General features: G+C 35.0%; 1 protein-coding gene across 11 annotated transcripts in view; it reads left to right on the top strand.

Moving 5' to 3' along the window:
• Nucleotides 1-19,319, top strand: part of LOC119647005 (restin homolog) — an 82,112-nt gene that overhangs the window by 54,595 nt on the left and 8,198 nt on the right. For 5 of the 11 annotated variants that reach the window (XM_038047734.1, XM_038047735.1, XM_038047738.1 and 2 more), the window contains 11 exons: nucleotides 1,296-1,364; nucleotides 5,686-5,796; nucleotides 5,946-6,002; nucleotides 6,095-6,247; nucleotides 6,305-6,529; nucleotides 6,589-6,754; nucleotides 6,811-6,994; nucleotides 7,195-7,251; nucleotides 12,906-13,016; nucleotides 13,732-13,842; nucleotides 18,859-18,943. In XM_038047734.1, coding sequence (XP_037903662.1) covers nucleotides 1,296-1,364; nucleotides 5,686-5,796; nucleotides 5,946-6,002; nucleotides 6,095-6,247; nucleotides 6,305-6,529; nucleotides 6,589-6,754; nucleotides 6,811-6,994; nucleotides 7,195-7,251; nucleotides 12,906-13,016; nucleotides 13,732-13,842; nucleotides 18,859-18,943 — 1,329 coding nt within the window. Of the gene's footprint in view, nucleotides 1-1,295; nucleotides 1,365-5,685; nucleotides 5,797-5,945; nucleotides 6,003-6,094; nucleotides 6,248-6,304; nucleotides 6,530-6,588; nucleotides 6,755-6,810; nucleotides 6,995-7,194; nucleotides 7,252-12,905; nucleotides 13,017-13,177; nucleotides 13,671-13,731; nucleotides 13,843-18,858; nucleotides 18,944-19,319 lie in introns of those variants that run through there. The other 6 variants (XM_038047736.1, XM_038047741.1, XM_038047743.1 and 3 more) reach the window with 3 other exon arrangements.

Genomic DNA, 19,319 nt, shown 5'->3' on the forward strand with positions numbered 1-19,319 from the left:
ATCACAAAAACAAAGTAATGGTTTCGGTGAATGCAGCCCGCTTAGTTCGAAATAAAGTGGAACAGAAAAGTCCATTCAAAACGCTACCATTGGAGAAACATGTCGCGATATGCACGGGGGGTTTTACTCAATTTCCCCAAAAATATATTAATATACTATTATTAACTTAATTTGAACAGATATCGATATGGAGAGTATTTTGAGGCCTCGGCACCATACAGAGGCAGTTTCATGCCTCTATACTGTATACCCAGGCCTCAAAATACTCTCCATATCGATATCTGTTCAAATTAAGTTAATAATAGTATATTAATATATTTTTGGGGAAATTGAGTAAAACCCCCCTTAAGTTTATCTCAAAATTATAAAAGTTGGTTGTAGTATAAAATATAATATGAAGCATATTATCTCCAGGTTTGATCAAAATCATACTATTAGTAACAAAGTTACAGTACCTCAAAGTTGCCTTACCGTGTAAATTTACAACCGAAGTACTAAATCTGATATGCTAAATGCATATTCTTAACGGGCTACGTACAAATGGGATAGTTCTACACTCAAATATACTCACACAAGAAACAAACAAAACGTTTCATACCTGAAGCGCCCAGCTTCCGGTTTCCCGACTTGTTCAATGATGTATCCAATCTAAGTTTAAAGGCGGGGTACGTCGCTGTGGATGAGTTCGTTTATTTTAACTCCGGAAATGGTGTTAAATTTAGAAAGTATTTTTATTATTATCAAATGAAATCGCAGGAAATCCGACGAGTGCTGCGCTACATCTAAATTTTTAAACTTAAGCCTCAAAATACATCTCATACGATCTTTGTTCAAAAGAAGTTAATAATAGTATATTACTATATTTTTGAATTTTACCGCAAAGCGCTCTCTAAATTTATCCTATGATTACAAAACTACGAAAGCGTAAACCATAATGTAAAGCATGACTTTTGGAAGTTTGGAGGAAAAGTTCGCTATTTTCTGTGCCACAAAGCAGCAAAGAATACCGTGCAATGAAATATTCTAACATATAAAATGCCCAAAGCCTTTCATAAATGATGGATGAATATTATCATTCCTGCACAATAACGGTAGATTTTTTTAAAATAATTAAAGCAAGTTATATTATAATTTTGATCGCTTTGTTTAAGCTAATAAAGATTCTAAATTTTTATATGAAGTCGTTTTTGATGAAGCCATTTAATTTAACGTTAAAATTTCGCTTTTTTCCTTTTCTATTAATCCAATATTTGTTTCTTAATTTTGCATGTGATTTATGAGTTTATAATTTACAGACGGCGACAATTTGTCAGACGAAACAATGAGCAGACTCAGCGAGGAGTATCTAAGATCCCCTCTGGCAGGTACGTGTTATATTTCCATCCAACTACATATATATTATCACAACACCAATATTTCAAGTGCCACCTCATGAATATATCACCTTTGATACAATTAGTCTATAATTGACTCAAGTACTTGATAGTATCAATATACTCTAATTTAAATACTTTGCCAATGTTTCAAGAGTCATTAAAGACGTTTAGAGTTGCAATTAATTTTTTCATTCTGGCAAGTTTCTATGATTTTTGAAGATCACATTGAATATTTGCACTATTAGCATTTTCTTCGACGATTTTAGCATTTAATGCTAGACACATTACAATATAATGATTAACATTTAATACATGATCCCCACTTCGTCTCCCAATTTTATATTACGTGCATGAAAGAGCCTAAGAGATTGAAACTGGCCTTCAAACAGGTGATGGTGCTTGAAATGGTGAACTTTTATCTACGAGTATTTGATTTTATTTATTTGCTTTGACTATGTGTGAATCTGCAGATTTTAAAATGATTGTAAATATTGAGCTTAGCCGTGACGATGTTTATGCTTGTTTTGTTTCGGAAGCATGCGAAAGTAACTCATGTAATTTGGTGGCGGATGCATTTAAATGTACATACATAACATGCATGTAGTTATCTCATCAAGAATCTTCCGTTTGATATTTTTTAGCTAGGTTTTGAAAAACTCACCAATAATGTGCTTTACGATAGAAATTATTTTCTAGGGTCTATGCAAGGGATCATTGGTTTCGGAATTTACCTTGGTCGTAAAAGTGGTCCACTACCATAGTTCGGTTTTTAAATTGATTCGCATTTATTTTTAGAATAGTTTAAAACGTAAATGAGCAGGGCATAACACAACACTATAGATTTGCCGATACAATAACCGAGGTCGTTAAGGTGCCAGTTCCGCGACCTCGATCCGGCGCCTGCATTCATGGATGTTTTTGAATCTTTAAAGAGAATAATACAACCGAGCTACTAACGACATGATTGCTGCAACTATGGTTTTCCGTAGAGTTTTGATAGGCTTTCGAAGAGTAGGTCGAAATCGGAAATCTGTATAAATGATTTAACTGAGATAAGGTCGAAATCACGCTTCCGGAAAGGACATATCGCATATAGTTTTCATGACTTATTTAATCTGGACCAAACCAACCCTTTATTTGATTCAAGGGTTTCTAACCTTTTAATAAATTCTGTCTTTTATAAATAAGTAACAGAGTGATCTTGTAGAAGGTTGACAATGATTCTTTTTCGAAATTACTCCTCCAGGATTTCTTATCGTAGTTGAGCAGTTTAGAAATAAGATGGATAATATCGGCAGTGCGAGAAAAGGTAATTTGTCCGGCCTGTACTGTTCTAAACCGTATACCGTTGCTGTATATTTTATACTACCCCATTCTATGGCGAAAGAAGGATAAAGCTAAGCATCTGTCAAATGATCTTTAGATCGGAAAGAAATGTGGACCTTAACTCAGATAGCAAAATGATCTTTAGATCGGAAAGAAATGTGGATTTTAACGCAGATAGCAAAAAACTAACTCCTTCAAAAAGAGAATAGTTTGTATTATATTTGAGATAATGTTATATCAAATACAACAAGAAGTCGTATGAAATCTGCAATGAATCAGAAGTATCAATCATGATACGGCTATAAAGGTTTGACCCCATCCATAACGTCTAGTTGACGCGATAATATCTAAAAGGATATTCCTGGCGAAATAGTAAACTAATCGAAAGCTGAGAGAAAGATGGGAATTCGCTGGCAGTGAAATATAATAAATATAAGAAATTGAACAACTCTATCATTGAATCGAGACAGTTAAAGGCAAATGTTTAAGAAAATCAACACTCGAAACGGGTTATGCTGCTAGGAAGAAAAAAATGGTAATTCCATCTTTGCCGATACGATAAAAAAATTATTATTACAATTCTAAAGTTAAACGTATGGTTAGATGAATACTTCTGTAAAGGGGTCTATAAATTATCAAAATATAAACACTATAAATATTTTTCCTCCAGCCGGTTTAAAATGATAAACAGGCTGCTTCATTTGCTCAAAGTAATTTTTTTGGTCATAACCTTCTGAAGTCTATAGTGGCATTATTGTTCATATCCGACCTTGTGTCATGTGCTTGAATGAAGGATGCATTGGTAGGGACTTCCTGATTGAGTTGAGTTGGAAAACCCAATAGAATCATGTGCTCTTAATAATAATCGTTGGCGCAACAATCCATATTGGATCAGGATCTTGAAGTGTATTAGAGCACTTCATTCAAGATCGTAACGGTACACTACAGTACACTGTACACTGTGGTCAGCATTGCGCTCGCCCGAGAGTATTACCCTGATTTGACTCAGGTACTCATTCACAGCTGAGTCGACTGATATGCGACATCCAGTCACGATTACAAATCCCTCTGCCACCAGTGAGATTTCCGCTATGACAGCCCAGCGTTCTTACCACTTGAGCCATCCAGACACAATCATGCGCTCTTAGGAAGGAGAAAAAAACCCTTTAACATGAATGACTCCTTTTCATCCATATAATCTCTTTGTTGCAGTTCAGTGATGGGCCTACTGGAGTAACTAGAAGAGATACTGATGCTCAACCAACTAGGTCGGTGACGATTGGGAGTGGTAATCATTCCTTACTTTGAGGCTTCTAAGGCATTTACGGTGCACATAACGGAATATCACTTAGCGCAATTAAACTGGTTTACGTACACCATCTACAATTGCCGTAACCGACAATCGCCTGGGCGGCAGCGCTGGGAAACCAAGTTCAGTTTGACCCATTTTCAATTCCAATGCATGACACGCGACGTTCATAAAAAAACATTCATACGAGAGGTACGGCTAAAAATATTTTGTGGTGAACAATAAAAATTTACGTTTTATATCTTATTTATGTCGCATTATACTGTTTATTTCAAAATGTATTTATTAATTATTGCAAATTTATTTCCTTGCCTTCAAAGTAATCCCCTCAGGACATAGGTATTTTCCAGTCCTCGAAACAAGAATTAAAGTCGCCTTCTGGGATAGGTTAACGATTCATTCTTTTCTATCTCCTCAAAACGGTTTCGTATCAGTGGTCTTTTGAATTTTGGGAATAGCCAGAAATCATATGGTTCTAAATCAGGAATACGGTGGTTGTCAAACGATATATCATCGGCAGAGGTTTATTTTCGTTCGGAACGCTCTTCGCCTTCAACACTTTCACGAGCTTCCTTAAACTGTTTACACGATTTGTAAATCCCTTTTCGACAAAGAATGGCCCCAAAGACTTTCTGTATCATCCTGACCGTTTCTGCACCCGAAATTTCATTCCACAGCTAAAATTAAATAGGCTTAACAAAAGTAGACATAGGCTAAACAAGATTTAGGATGTGGCACTCAAAGACTCTTTGAAATTCCTATCTTGGAGAGCGGTAGTTTTCTTGATATCATTCGTTAAACGTCCACTATTAGCGGCAAATCTACACGCAGTGAAATTTTAAATGTCATTTTCGGATTCAGCTCGTAAACAAGTCGGGAAACCGGAAGCTGGACGCTTCAGGTACATAAGGTTTTGTTTATTTCTTATGTAAGAATATTTTGCTACACGATGAACTTATATATAACTCGTATTGCATTTACTCCACGTAAATAAATATATTCGATATTCAATTCTATATGGTACTGATATTTTATCTGCTTCGTACTAATCGTACTAATCGAGATCTTTTATTTGATACTCCAAATGACTATATTCGGTGAAAAAAAAATGTTAGGTCTCACCTTTCCATCAGTTTCGAATCAATAGGAGTAACCGTTTCTGAAGAAATAGGTGTGACAGACAGTAAACCGATTTTAATTTGTTTTCAATTAAACCTTAAAAACATAAAGTGCAGCAAAACTATAAAAAATAGAATATAATAGAATTTTCGTACGAGTATTTTTATAAAACCTATATTTCCACCTTTAACCTCTACCTAGTTACTAAAGCTGGGGAAAAATAGAAAAATAAATCAATAACCAAAACTTTCCACTAAAACAAATGCTTTATAACTAGTAACTGAACTGAATATTTAATAAAATAAAGTAGAACCAACATTTCAGTAACTTTTCAACCACATATCCCACAAAGCGTTTGGTAACATGATCCCCCTCCCAGAAAATATGTTTTTCTAAAACCTTTGACATTTGAATTCCAATGTGGAAATCATTATACCCCCTAGAAAATAAATTTTGAGCTAACCCACTATGTTGAAATAAAACAACCCCTAAACCTATTTTATTTTAAAAAAATCTTGCTTTAAAGTATTATACAATATAAAATATTATAATTAGATGTGAGTGAAGAAAATGAATTGGATTTGGTCCGTGGCAAGTACTCAAGATCCTCCATGTCTCCAGACAATGTCTTAACACGACCACCTAAAGGAGATCGAAAAACTTCCAGTAAGTAGTCATTTCTCATTTCACATTCACATATTATCCCATTGTGTGATTTTGTTTTCATTTTATTTTTTCCATTGTCTTCGACATTGCTTGCTTGTGCACGTGGTTTGTGGTTTTGTCTGTATGTACTGTTTTAAATATTTTTGAAGATGGTTCATTGGGAGGAGATCTATATATGGAAGCAACGGGTAGAAGGCGAAGTTCCGGTAAATACGAATTTTCGCAAACAGCATAATTGAATGTTCATGGTTGTAGGCATATAAGGATTAATTACGTTTTGAATAATGGTGTTTTACAGATCATGGAGTTATTCTCACGACAGATACCGACAGTTTCATCATAGGCCAAAAAGTGTGGGTGGGCGGCATACGACCTGGACAAATAGCTTACATCGGTGAAACACATTTCGCGCCAGGCGATTGGGCTGGCATTGTGTTGGACGAACCAAATGGTGAAATCTACTGCAACTTAAAATTAAGCTTAAAGTAATACAGGAAAAATATTGCAGGCAAAAATGATGGATGTGTGTCGGGGAAACGATATTTCCAATGTGAACCAAAAAAAGGAATATTCTCACGACTAACTCGGCTAACACACTACCCCTTACCAAATGCATTCACTGCTAAAGAATCATCACCAAATCAAACTGGACGGTCCATATTTTCTCCGGAACGTTCAAGAGCCACATCACCCACTTCCAGCATAAGAAGTTCTATGCGCCGCAGCCCACTAAGTATAAATGTTTCCTCGTCCTCATATTAGAACAGTTGAATTATCATTGACTTTATATAGAACAAGGAATGACTGTTGGCGATCGCGTGATTGTTTCATCGGGCCTAGGTAGTCGGGCTGGAATTCTTAAATATATGGGAGAAACAAAATTCGCACAAGGAACGTGGTGTGGAGTGCAACTTGACGAGCCGACGGGGAAGAATGATGGTTCAGTTGATGGTGTACGGTATGTAAGCATCATATATTTTTTGAATGATATCCACCTTAACCATTGATTTTTAGATACTTCGAATGTCCGTCGAAATATGGTGTTTTTGTACCGATTGCTAAAGTGTCTTTATCACCATCCTCCCGCAAAAGTCGATTGTCACGAGCTGGATCCAGAGAGTCCCTAACGTCTGTGGGGACACTGAATAGCATAGCTACCACGAATACCTCACGCTTAAGAATGGGAATGGGTTCACAGGTATCAGACGATGGTTATTGAATTTATTGTAGAGTCGGAAATGGTAGAGCGAAAAATTGATTTACAAGAATTTTCACTTTGAAGAAGTGCAAATATAATGTTACTTATTTTTTTACTACTAACCACTATATTGTACTTTAAAAGGACGAAAAGGATGAATTCGAGCACATTATAACGTTGACATATTTCAATTTTTATAGAAAATACCAACGGCCACCAAAATAGCCAGTGCGCCAAAAAATACTTACTCGTTACAGGTATGATCGTTACACAAAGTTAATTTTAGTTGCCTGTATTTTCGCTTTCAATTAATTTATATATTAAAACAAGTATATAGACATTTTGTGCCATGTATATAATAATACTGTTTAAAGAGGATTTTGTGTAATATAAACTGTTACTGTAAATACTAGAGATTATGTTATTATTTTGGGTTTCTTTTTACTCCTGGCTATGTTTTTCCTTCTTGCATCTGCATGTATTACTGTTTTTTATTGTTGTGCTATCTTTATATACGATTTTCCCTAGTTTTATAATAATGTTACTGGTTTGATGCAATTGATGCTGCTTTTATGCGGATGATATAGCTTTTGCAGTGGAATATCGCTTCATTGATAAATTTGCATCCTATTTAAAGGCAAGCATTCTTTGCTTTTCATAAAGGGATTTGTTACTTGTGCATACTCTCTTTGGCTTATCTTGTTTGGTTTTAACATGTTAAGTGGTGTATTCACATAAGTATGAAGTGTTGAAAGCAAAACGAGGTGTTCAAGTGCTAAACTTACAACTAAATATTATGTGAGGTTATTTGCATCTAGATGAAAACATTCTTAAAACAATTTCGCTAAAGATTCATGTAAAATTATTTCAATGATGATTTGACGATAAAATAAATATAATATATTGATTAGGGGTGAAAATTCAATTAAACTTTTGAATAAATATTGAAGACGAAATTGCCTCAACAATGTTCACGGTCGCCCATCACTTTTGGGAGGAAACTTTCATCCATTGTTTTTGAACCACTGACTCCTCCTTTTTGGGCTGGCATCCAAAAATTAGTTTTTTCGGTTTCGTCAGTTTAGAGCCAACTCACCAAACGCTGTCTCATTTATGCCCTGGGAGCAGCGTTACCGGAGTGGTTATCAGATGTTGTTTGCCCCCACAGCACAAGTCAAAGTAGGAATAAATTTCATTGTCTTATAATTCCGGACACCAGAAAGCATAGCAGATAAAATCTAGGCCCCTTTGAAATCTTATTTTTTTTCGGTAAAAACGACACTTGGCCATTAGAAAAGCATATCTTTTCGTATATTCCCTAAAATTACTACCAGTCTGTAAGGAACTGCTGTATTTCTTTCCAATCCATTTAGCTAGCAATATATTGTAGGCATTTATTTACATTTTTTAACGTTTTTTTGCGGTTATCTTACATTAATTTGAAATTGAGAAATAAGCTTTAAGGTACGACTGCATTTACGCTATGCGACACGAGGCGTCCACAAACTGCACTGGCTGTCAAAATATTTTTAGAGGGTTTTATAGGCAGCAGGTGGTGGGGATTATTGATTGAATTATCCATTTTTTCATTGAAATATGTATTGAGGGTCTCGATAAAGTCCGGGCCCGGGATGAATCTTCCCTTTCCATCCCGCTCTTGTGAGACCTGGTAGGCAGCAATATACACTTGGGCGAAGCAATTCTAAGATTTTTCAGTTTTGGTTTGTATTTACCTGTTAAAATGTTAAAATATGTAGTTGTTTGCAGTTGGTTGTCGCGTTCCATAATGCTCTTAAGGGGTTTATGTTCTCTGTAAGTTAATAGGTAGCATTGTACAAAGGTTTACAGTGCTTAATTATTGGGTCTGAAATAGTGCATTCCTTTTGATGACTTTGAATTTCACACATTCGAAAATTCATTGTTTTATTGTTATTTTATTTTAGAGGACGCAAAGAAGAAATATTAGTCTATATAGGTAACTTTTTAGAGCTGTTCATGAAAAGAAAAATTCTATAGAACTAATAACAATAATCGGCTCCCTGCCTATTTTTCTTCTTTTTGCCTTCCAGGATACACTTCTAATATGTATCTCAATGCTTTCACTGCGTCTTCTAATTGGAAAATTTCAGGAGTTTTCTGTTTCCTTTGGCTATACCTGAACATAACTGAACAGGTGGTGAACTGATCACAACTGATGAAATGGAACTTTCGGAGTTTTAGACAATGATTGCTGTATCGTTGTACCGAATCTTCCAGTCAGCTTAGCTTTATCTTTACCGATTAAGTATTTGGAGTGGAGTTCTTCGAATATGTCAATAAACTTCTCTGGCTGCGTCAGAGTCCATGTCTCGCAGTATCTTATTATTATTTGCAATTCGACAACTTATTTTTCCTGCAAACTTTCTTGCTTTCTTGAACTTGAAGTTCTATATCTCTAAAATTCAGTATTTGAACGTTGTGGAACTAAATATTGCTACCAGCAGGAATAACGTAGGTAGGCTTCATGTATTAAACAAGGCATCAGCAAGCAAAAAGATTTACTATGTTTACTGTGTCTCTTTGCTTTTTGAAGACCTTGCTATACATTCTTATTATTTTTTTTCTCGTTCAATCCATTATATCTTTGTTTCATTTGTATTCTATTGAATTCGCCTCGGAAATGCATCTCGTTGTAAATAAAATTTAATTTTGCGTGATTGCATTACAGTTCATTCAGCTCCAGGTCAGACCATCCAGGTTTTATTCGTTCATCTACTTCAGATGGGATGTCATCAGGCGTTATGTCAAATTTGGAACTAATTGCGTCACTAGAAAAGCCTTATTTACAAAAGTTGATATAGGTTGTCGTCTTTCGGCTTTTCCAAGTATATCTGGTATAGTGCAGAACCTAGTTCACTTCGCTGCGGTACAGCCGGGTTGATGTGGTGCCCTGGGAATGTGAAACTTTTATATTTGACTTTAAATTTCTCACAGTCAAATAGGATTTCGGGACTGCAAGTTCGGGGAAAATAGCTTCTTCATTTTATGTACGAGACCTTTGTACCACACTTTGTCAATGGCTTAAGAGGTTAGGCCACGGTAACTTCGAGAAAAATTAGCATTCACATATTGAATTTCAGCGGTCTACAATCATAGGTTGATATTTTTTGCGATTATGTTGCCTCAGAACCTTTTTTTGGATTCATTAGCTTAACGATACCGTTTGTTGGGAAACAAACGATAGCTTAACGCTTCCGTTTGTTGGGAATGGATATTGTAATCGAGTTTTCTTCGTTTTTGGATTCGATTCAAGCAATTTTAGAAAATTTGCCTTTTTTCGAAATCGTTCCAATTACCGTTATCAAATCTGCTGCTTCGGTAACTAATAGGTTGAATGTGAACAAAGTCATAACTTATTCTGAAAGCTAAGATTTTAAATTGTCAGTTGATATTTTATTAGGTAATTTGGCTGGTTGAATGATGTTTAGCTTGAGATTGTTGATCGTGATGGTAACGGGAGAGCGATCTGAAGATATTTCAAAACTTGATACACATATCAGATATCTACTTTCAAGAACTGGTAAAGTATGAAGTCGAGTTTCCCATTTTTAATAATTTGCAGTTATTTTCATTTAAGGGTACTAACCGAATTGTTGCGAAGTAGTTGTGGATCTCGGCGAGCAGTATACCGCGTAGATAGATATTTCTTTATCCGTTTCTGTCAATGTGATTGAGGTGATTTGGAGAAATTCCTCACATTATTTCTCTAGAACGTAGTGTCTAAAACAGGACTTGATTAGGATGTCGGTTCCACCATCGGCCTTGCTGTCCGGGTGCTCCGTACGATAAAACATAAACCTCCTACACCTGAAATCTGAAATTATTCTTTTGGGTTAAATTTCAAAATCCATAATTACATTTATAATAATCTGTTGCATTGACAAATTTTCGGTTCACTGGCTGGCCTTCTAATAGGACCTATAGTAGGTAACTTTGGTTTTGAAGTATTTCCTGGATAATAATCTAAATAGTCTTCGCATACTCTCAGATAATATCTTGCATATCTGACATGAATTACATTGTAATTGCTCAAAAAAAATGTTGAAAGTGCTCCAAGTTATATGGCTAAGTGATGGTCATACTGCTATACATTGGATTTATTGGAGCCTTGAACAATTCTGAACAAATTTCGGTTGGCGGTAGAGCAAGGTAACCTGTGTAATTAGCGGTGCTCACTTCACCACAGTTTCTGATTTTTTGTCTTTTACGATTTCTCTGCATTTTATTATATGTGGGTCAATACCATCAGATATACCCAGACTCCTGACAGTTTTGATACTGGGTGGGGAAGGTTCTTGTCCTAGATTGCTCTATTGTATATGTTCAAATAAAATATAGCGCAAATCATAAATGCAATGGTCTGCTTTTTCTTCAAGTTTCATGCGACCACAACTCAATACTATAAACGAGTTGAATTATGGTGTCTGGATATCATTTTTTATTGTAATTGTAATTTTTTTTGTATCCACGTTCCGTTTTATCCCTTTCAAACTCACTATTAGCATTTTGTCGCCATTAAGTTAAGTTCTTTTCTTTGATTCATTGCATATAATATACCAGAGACGGAAAGAAGAAATAACCAGAAATAACCAATATTTAGTGAATAGAGCGGGTGATGCAAACTTCCTTTGCCAGTTTTCGAAAAGTTTTCACTGTTCTGAAACAGCTGGACATTTGATATTGACATACAGAAAAATTATTTCATTGGCCCCTTAAGTGTATACCGTGCTACCGTCTTATGGCTTTCTTTTTTGCAAGGCCGTAACTTTCCACAACAAACTCTATTTTGACAGTAAGAAAGAAAACAGAAAGAGACTAAATCGTTCTTTAAATTCTTCTTTACCACCCGTATGCCGGTGTTTCGAGGATCAGTTGTTCTCTTCCAAAGTTAGTTTCAGTCATTTTGGTAACCCTTTTCAAATATGAAATCGATCTGATCCGCCGTAGCACTACTCAGTTTCAATGTTAGAAATACCCTTGGATCTTTTCATAATATTTAAACTTTGTAAACTTCCATCCCACACTTACAGAACTCCAATTTTATTTTGGATTCCGGGACAATGTCAGCACAAGGTTTTTTAGCTTGGTTCCTTTCCTCTTTTTCGGCAACCATTTCCTTGGTCTTCACCACAGCTATATTTAAAACCTCGACGGAAACTTCTCAACAGTCTTTACATAATTCATCCTACACAAACAAATAGCCGAATTAGGTAATTGTGGCAATATATTTATTTTCTATAGAGTCCTTCATCCAAAGAATATTTCGAAAGGTTTGAGTCTACATTCAATCAGTCAAGTTGGCAGTTTAACCAACTTTCATTTCGGTCTTTGGTGATTTAGTATTTCTCGTCTCCTTCTTAGTTGATCCGGAAATTTTCCCAAAAAAATACTTATGGTAAACCTGTAATATATGTAGCATTAGCTTTGTTTTCGATACCATATGAATTTATAAATTACCGCTAAACATCACACTTGTGTAATACCTGAGTGCATCTGCGTATAAGTTAGGATGGAATTAGCACTTGACCCTCTGTTTATCGTTTATACTTGCATGACACATCTTTTTATCTCCTAAACAAATAACTTTCAAGATTCTTTAAATCCGGGAATAAATCTAGCAGTATTTGTGTGGCCTACAAGTCAACAACACAAATTTTGCTGGGTTTAAAGTCGGTTTGAAGGAGTAAGTGTTGAATTATAGAATAGTAGAATAGAACTATTGGCTGAACATTTTTGTTAACAAGAAAATCCCCCAGTCAGCACAGCCCCATTATTAAATGTTTATTGTTAGACTGTGTTTCTTGGAGTCGGTCATATTTCTTGCAAACATCAATACTTCATGACTGTAAATTTGCTTATACGTGGATTTCAGGATGTAATTCGTGAAAAACAAAATCACATCGAGCAGTTGATGATTGAACGAGACCTGGATCGAGAGGATTCACAAAATCAGGCTATGCTATTCCAAAAGAATATCAGCGAGGTAAATATGACAGATGACAGCTTTTAAATATTTCCGTTCCTTTAAAAGAATATGCTTACAACAATTGATTGCTCATTACTTTATCATATTTCATATATTCTTGCTTGATTTTTTATTCGCTTTCATGAACTTTATTTTTAAAATAATCATTGAAATATTAGTCGAAATCTGATGTTGGACGCTGGGCTGACTTAATAATGCGGCGTAGCATCCGTTTAGCTGATTTGCGTCGTGAACTGCGTGGATGGAGTGGTAATCATGAGCAGCACTGTATATTACACGATGTTTTAAAAGCAAAGTGAACATAACTTTGTTGTGTCGAGTTTTGCCACGAAAATGGACAATTGATTTGGCTAGAAATTTTTCGTTTCTTTTTGACAATCGTATGGAATTTAAAATTTTACCGATGATAAAGAAAATCGAGAAAATTATGAAATTTGGCCAATATTCCCGAATGTGTATGGAGGTGTATGTTACACCGAAAACATATAACGAACGAAAAGACAAATTCATGGAAAAAAATTTCTTGTTATTGTCCTTTACTCTTAATTGTGATTGCTTTATTATTGTTTATAATCACGCTAACTTATGATTAACTTTTCATACTTATTAAAAGGAAATGTTATCTTGTTAAATAAAGATGTTTTTCGCTTGTTTGATTTTTATTGCTCTTCTACCAATGTCTTAGCTCCGTTTTCCTGCTTTTTTATTATAGCTACAGAGTCGTGTCGCTGAATTAGAGAAATTATTAGAGGATGAGAGAAAGAAAACAGAAGAATTGCAATTCAGTATTGATGAAGCTCAATTTTGCGGAGATGAATTAAATGTAAGCCAAGCTAAAACAAGATAAAGAAGGATTTTTCGATTTGAAATGGCTCTGAAAATAAGTAATTTGGGTATGCTAACTGATGCTGACAGGAGAATTCCGTATTGGTTTGGGTATATTTATAAATACCTGTAATTATTGAATTTATTTTTCGGTCAGGCTTGTATATACGAAAAAAAAATTATAAGATTAATCTATGTCTAAATTCAAAGTATCAATATTATCATCTGCTCTGTGTATACTTTCTCGCGCTAACGAGTCTCTTGCTTTCGAAAAATGCTATTTTCTTCTTAAGCTGAACCTGGTTCGTTTCCCATCGACTTGGCTATTCAGATCCATCTTCTAATGAGTTATCATTATCAAGGAGAACATGCAATATTTTTAAAACAACAAATTACTTAAAATCATTCTCGAAAAAGATAACTTAAAATTTAGGTAAATATAACTGATGTTTAAAAATAGTTCCTGTAAGATGATTTCAATTCAGGTGTAAATATACATATTTCGCTGTATTGCCAGTGGAATTTGAACCAGATCCTGTTAAATCTGTTCTTTTAGTGCGTCAACTGATACACGAGATACATTTTACTTTTATGATCAGTGGACATGATCATTCAAAATAAAGAATTAACAACAATCATGTTTTAATGTGTTCAGGTTGTTCCCTGTTGTTGGCAAAGTGTGAAAAAGCTATAGAATAAAAACAACAACTGACTTACTTTGAACGAAACCGTCAGCAATCGTTTTTGAAAAATAAGTACTTTATCCAAAGTGAGGGATGCACAGACATTAAAAAGTGGAAGACGATTTCTTCAATCAATCAATCCGAATCATCCATCATCCAATGGATCTTGATTCAGGCTGCTTCAATCCAAACACAGAATTATTTTAGCTTCAACTGACTTAGATTTGCACCAGTCGTTTGCTTCCTCAATATCAGTCACACTCACATTGTCCTTGTGAACACATTAAGAGGGCAAACAAAAGCTGAGTTATGTGCTTGTGGCCGTTCCAGGTCCTTTTGTCGAACTTTGCCCGTTTTTTCGATCAGGCATAGTCTGAAGCAACTAGGAGTTATAGCCACGTTTTGATAGTTATCTTTTCATCAGTTTTATGCGTTCCTTTATTTCGCAATTAGGCTCCTTTGGATCGCTTTATTGAAGTCTCCAGATGAATTTGAAGGCTGGTTTTACTGACTTCAATGCGCATCTGTAAGGAAACCGATCACTTCTGATATCTAGTATTTTTCAGGAGATACTACTCCATGTCCCCGTATCAAATTGATTTCACTATCAACCACATTGATACCAATATCAAATCTCTCGTCTCTCTCTTGATATCCGAAAAGTTGATAATTTGTCAGCCTAGACAAGAAAACATAATTTTTATTACAATTAATATTATTACAATATTCAATATAATCTTTATTTTCCTCTCCTTTGGAGGGCATTGAGAACCCTCCAAACTTTGGAATTTTTTAAACTGGGCCTTTTATTCTAGTGTTGACTCCCTCATTCGATCCAAATTTTCTACTTTTGATCCATTTCTCCATGCTCAGGGGTCACAAATTGTCGGACGGAGCTAAACTTAGAGAATACGGCAAACAATGAATCGAATCATATCGCGATTCATTATTACTAATGTTTCGCCGTCAGTTACAGCACGGCGTTAGTAAATACTCACTTGAAATGATCTGACGATCGCGTTTGTTGTCTATGGAGAACAAACGCGGACAGTTTCCATATTCCCAAATGTTCAGTGCTGAGCACACCCATTCGGTTGAAATGCCCAGAACCTCAACTATCTCTCGCTTAATCATTTGTCGATTTTCCATTATCATTTGGTTGATTTTATCGATGACTTCTGTTGTAGTGATGATGAACACATGGGCGCTCTTCATCAAAAATGCTCCTATCGCCACGTTGTGATATTGGTAACGCTAATCGCCGTCACAAGACCAACAAATTATCAACTTTCCCTAGCATCTTCAAATCTGCGAGGTCTGCCAGTGATTCAGAGGATATGAGGAGTGGGCTGTTTCAATTTAGTAATTTTAAAAAACTCCCTGCACACAATTGCTTATTATCAAAGAGTGAGAGGATTTTCGACCGATTTGTAAAATTTCGGACTCTTTTATTATAATTTAATATATCAATTTTACCAATGAAAGCTGCCTAAGTTTGAAATTGGCACGGTGTATGTAAAACGCGTCTAGACATGTCTGGAGTGTCGTGCCATCTGGTTGAAATCAAGTATTTTTCGTTTCTCCATCGCCCAAAATTTCGTCCAATTTTATTGGAGAACATTTGGCAGTATTTCACAATACCAATTCCAGTAACTGTATCTGTGACGGCGTTCTCTATGAAAAGGATACACCCACTACATAGAAGTGGAAAATTATAGACTTACTGTCATTTTGAGGCTATCAAGTGATTGCTAGTGTATTTTCGAAAGGGTCGTGCCGGACCAATATTTACAATTTTGGTTATTAAATCTGCGTGGTGGTTCGAGAATGTGCTTTCCACCATCGTTATCTTTTCTTGCTCACATCTATGTTCTCAATAAACTTCTTTGACTATTATATAGAAAAACATAATTGTTTCCTTCAAAAATAGCATCTAGTATCCCGATGTACTTTTCTTCTTATTTTCGGTTGCTTTAGATTCGATACTCTTTCTTATATTCTGTTCAAAAATCCCCCGTTTTTTGTATTCCTTTGGGTATTAAATCTTCCATACTAGTATATTAAGGGGTTAGGGGTAGTCAGAGACCCGAAAAAATGATGATTTTCAAGAATTTTTTTTTCTAGTTCATTGCTCTACTTTACAAAAATAAAAACATAGCTTTAATACATCGTGTTTCGACTTGACTTCACCAAAATTTAAAAAAAAAAAATTAATAATTTGAAAAGTTATCGCTGTTTGTGTGGAGCCCGTTCCTCCAGAAGTTCCTTGCGGTGATCATCACAAGTCCTTGGAGATTCATCGGAAATCAATCGGATAAGAGAAATTCGTTTTATTAATAGATAATCTTGTGCCTGATCGAAGCTTTTTTTTTTGTTTCAAAATTAACAAAATGGCGGCCTCAGGAAATTTTTTTTCAGGTTTTCGAGAAAAAAACCGACAGTTAATTGTGAAAAAAAATCGAAATTTATGAAAGAAAAAAAATCCTTCGATCAGGCACGAGTTTTTTATGTTTTCCATAAGCAGTATAAATTTTATTGAAATCTACCGAGCGGTTTTTAAGTTACAGTGATCACCAGTTCAAAAAACATAGTTTTGAGAAAAACGCATTTAAAGTTTTGCTATTGATTTATGTAGAGTTATACAAATTATTTATTTACTTACACTGAGTCATCTATTCCTGGGCCATATATATTTTCAGAACTTCGAAGTAGTCTTGAAACCTTTCTACAATCACGTCCCATGGTAAATCACTTGAAAAATAATTTATTTTAACACAAAACTATCGACTATCGACTGCAGCTGCTGCTAGCTACCTGCTCTCGAACGCTCCGTAGCGCCCAAGCGCCCTTTGTTAATTGTTGAATAACTCGAAAAGAATTTGTCGGATTCACTTTAAATTTTCACAAAATATTTTTAAAATATTATACTTTAAGAAAATGCAAAAAAAAAAAATCAATTTTTTGAAAATTCTGACTACCCCTAACCCCTTAATTGATTAAGCCTTGAGTTCTATTCTGGTTCCGTTTTTACTATATTTTATCAGTTATACCTGCAACCAATTCATAGAATTTATTATCATATTGAAGTTGTCATCCACGAACACCAATGGGAGGAGAGGGGTGTGCTGGAAATCCTCCTCCCACTTTACGCACGAGCCTGCTATAATTGGTATTCTCATGCCCTTGGTAACATATATTTCAAAGAAAATCCATTTATTTGCGATTCTCCAAGTAAAATTTTTCTTATATCAGAATTCGTACCATAACTTCTCTGATAGAATGTTTATTTAGTAATAGAAAGTGTTTAATGGCACCTTTTCGAACTATATAGCAGAATACACAGACAGCTGTTTGTCTGCAATTGAAATGGTTTTGAAGTGCTCTTCGTGGAACTCTGCATTGCCCGCAAGAAGCATGCAGAGTTATAATTCATTTGGAATAATGTGCTTTCACTCGATATCTACTTGGGAGCTTCTTCTTAATGTGTGACTTAATACAGTATATTCTATCCCAAATAAGATCATAAATTAGGTATGTTGTATCCACTTTCGATTAGCATCAGAAATGAAATATCAAAGCTGAGGTCGTTTTCTTATTAACTGGAGAGGTTTTATTGAGTAATCAATATTAACTATTGCACAAAGATCGGAGAAAAAAATCCACATAGTTTTTCATATGTTTTTAACTAGTTAAAGTTAAGAGCGATATGTACCAACAATCGATATGTATAGGTATATCAAAAATGAGGATATGCTTGATGGTACATCATTTAAACCTAGAATATCGTTATTCATACACTCTGACAAATGCAGTACCAAATACGTTATTCTACTGTATGTCTAGGAACTCTTGTTGAATAGCTTCTGATAGTTACAGTAGTTCTTCTCACTGAGCACATTAACATGAGTTAAAGAAAGACAATAAAATATTAAGTGGATATTCCCGGAAGGATTTCAGATTTTCATAAGTCAATGAAAGATTCATCGTCTCCAAAAACGGCAAAATTATTTGAAAAAAATCGCGAAAGGGAGATATACACAGAGTAGCTTATATACTTCTATTTGGTTCATGTCTTTCGTTTGAGCGATGAAAATTTCCGTGTTTCCGATAAACTCATATTTCTAAAAATATTCTACAATGTTAATCTTCACCAAATATGTCCATCTGCAAGATCAGAGGGCCTATATATGGTATAAGCGAAGCATCACCACATTTTCAGTTTTCCTTTCCCTGAATATCACCATCAGCCATGCAACTGATAAACCGAAAAATCCTTCTCCAACTTAACTTCGATGACTTCATACTAATCATCTACTTTTATCCCGTACTAGGCTCAAACTCAAGTCTACAAAGAGAGAATATCTGAATTAGAAAAACAACTGCAAAAATCTGGAACCGAACCTAGTTCTGCATCAGGTAAGTTTGTGATTATTATTATCGAATTGGATTATATTGTATATACTATCGGCACAGTCTTTTTTTCCAACTCGACACCGGTAATATTTTTTTTTTTCGAAAAAAAAAAACTTGGTACTTATAAATAGAATTTTTTTTTCAAAACCTTTCGAGGACGCTGCTTTTCTATCGTAATGACTTTCCAACGAATACCTCTAATGATCTTAAGCGCAACACCTTGGTGTCTGCAATCATATGAAAAACTAAATACCACATAAAATCAAGGTTGAAATCAAGAAAAAGACAAATGATTCGGAAATCGCCCGTATTAAGACAAGTCTGAATCGCTTTGCGGGGATTTGTATATAACGCAAATCCGACGCTTTCTCTAAGAAAC

This window comes from Hermetia illucens, chromosome 1 (genome assembly GCF_905115235.1).
Source record: "Hermetia illucens chromosome 1, iHerIll2.2.curated.20191125, whole genome shotgun sequence".
Taxonomy (NCBI): Eukaryota; Metazoa; Arthropoda; class Insecta; order Diptera; family Stratiomyidae; genus Hermetia; species Hermetia illucens.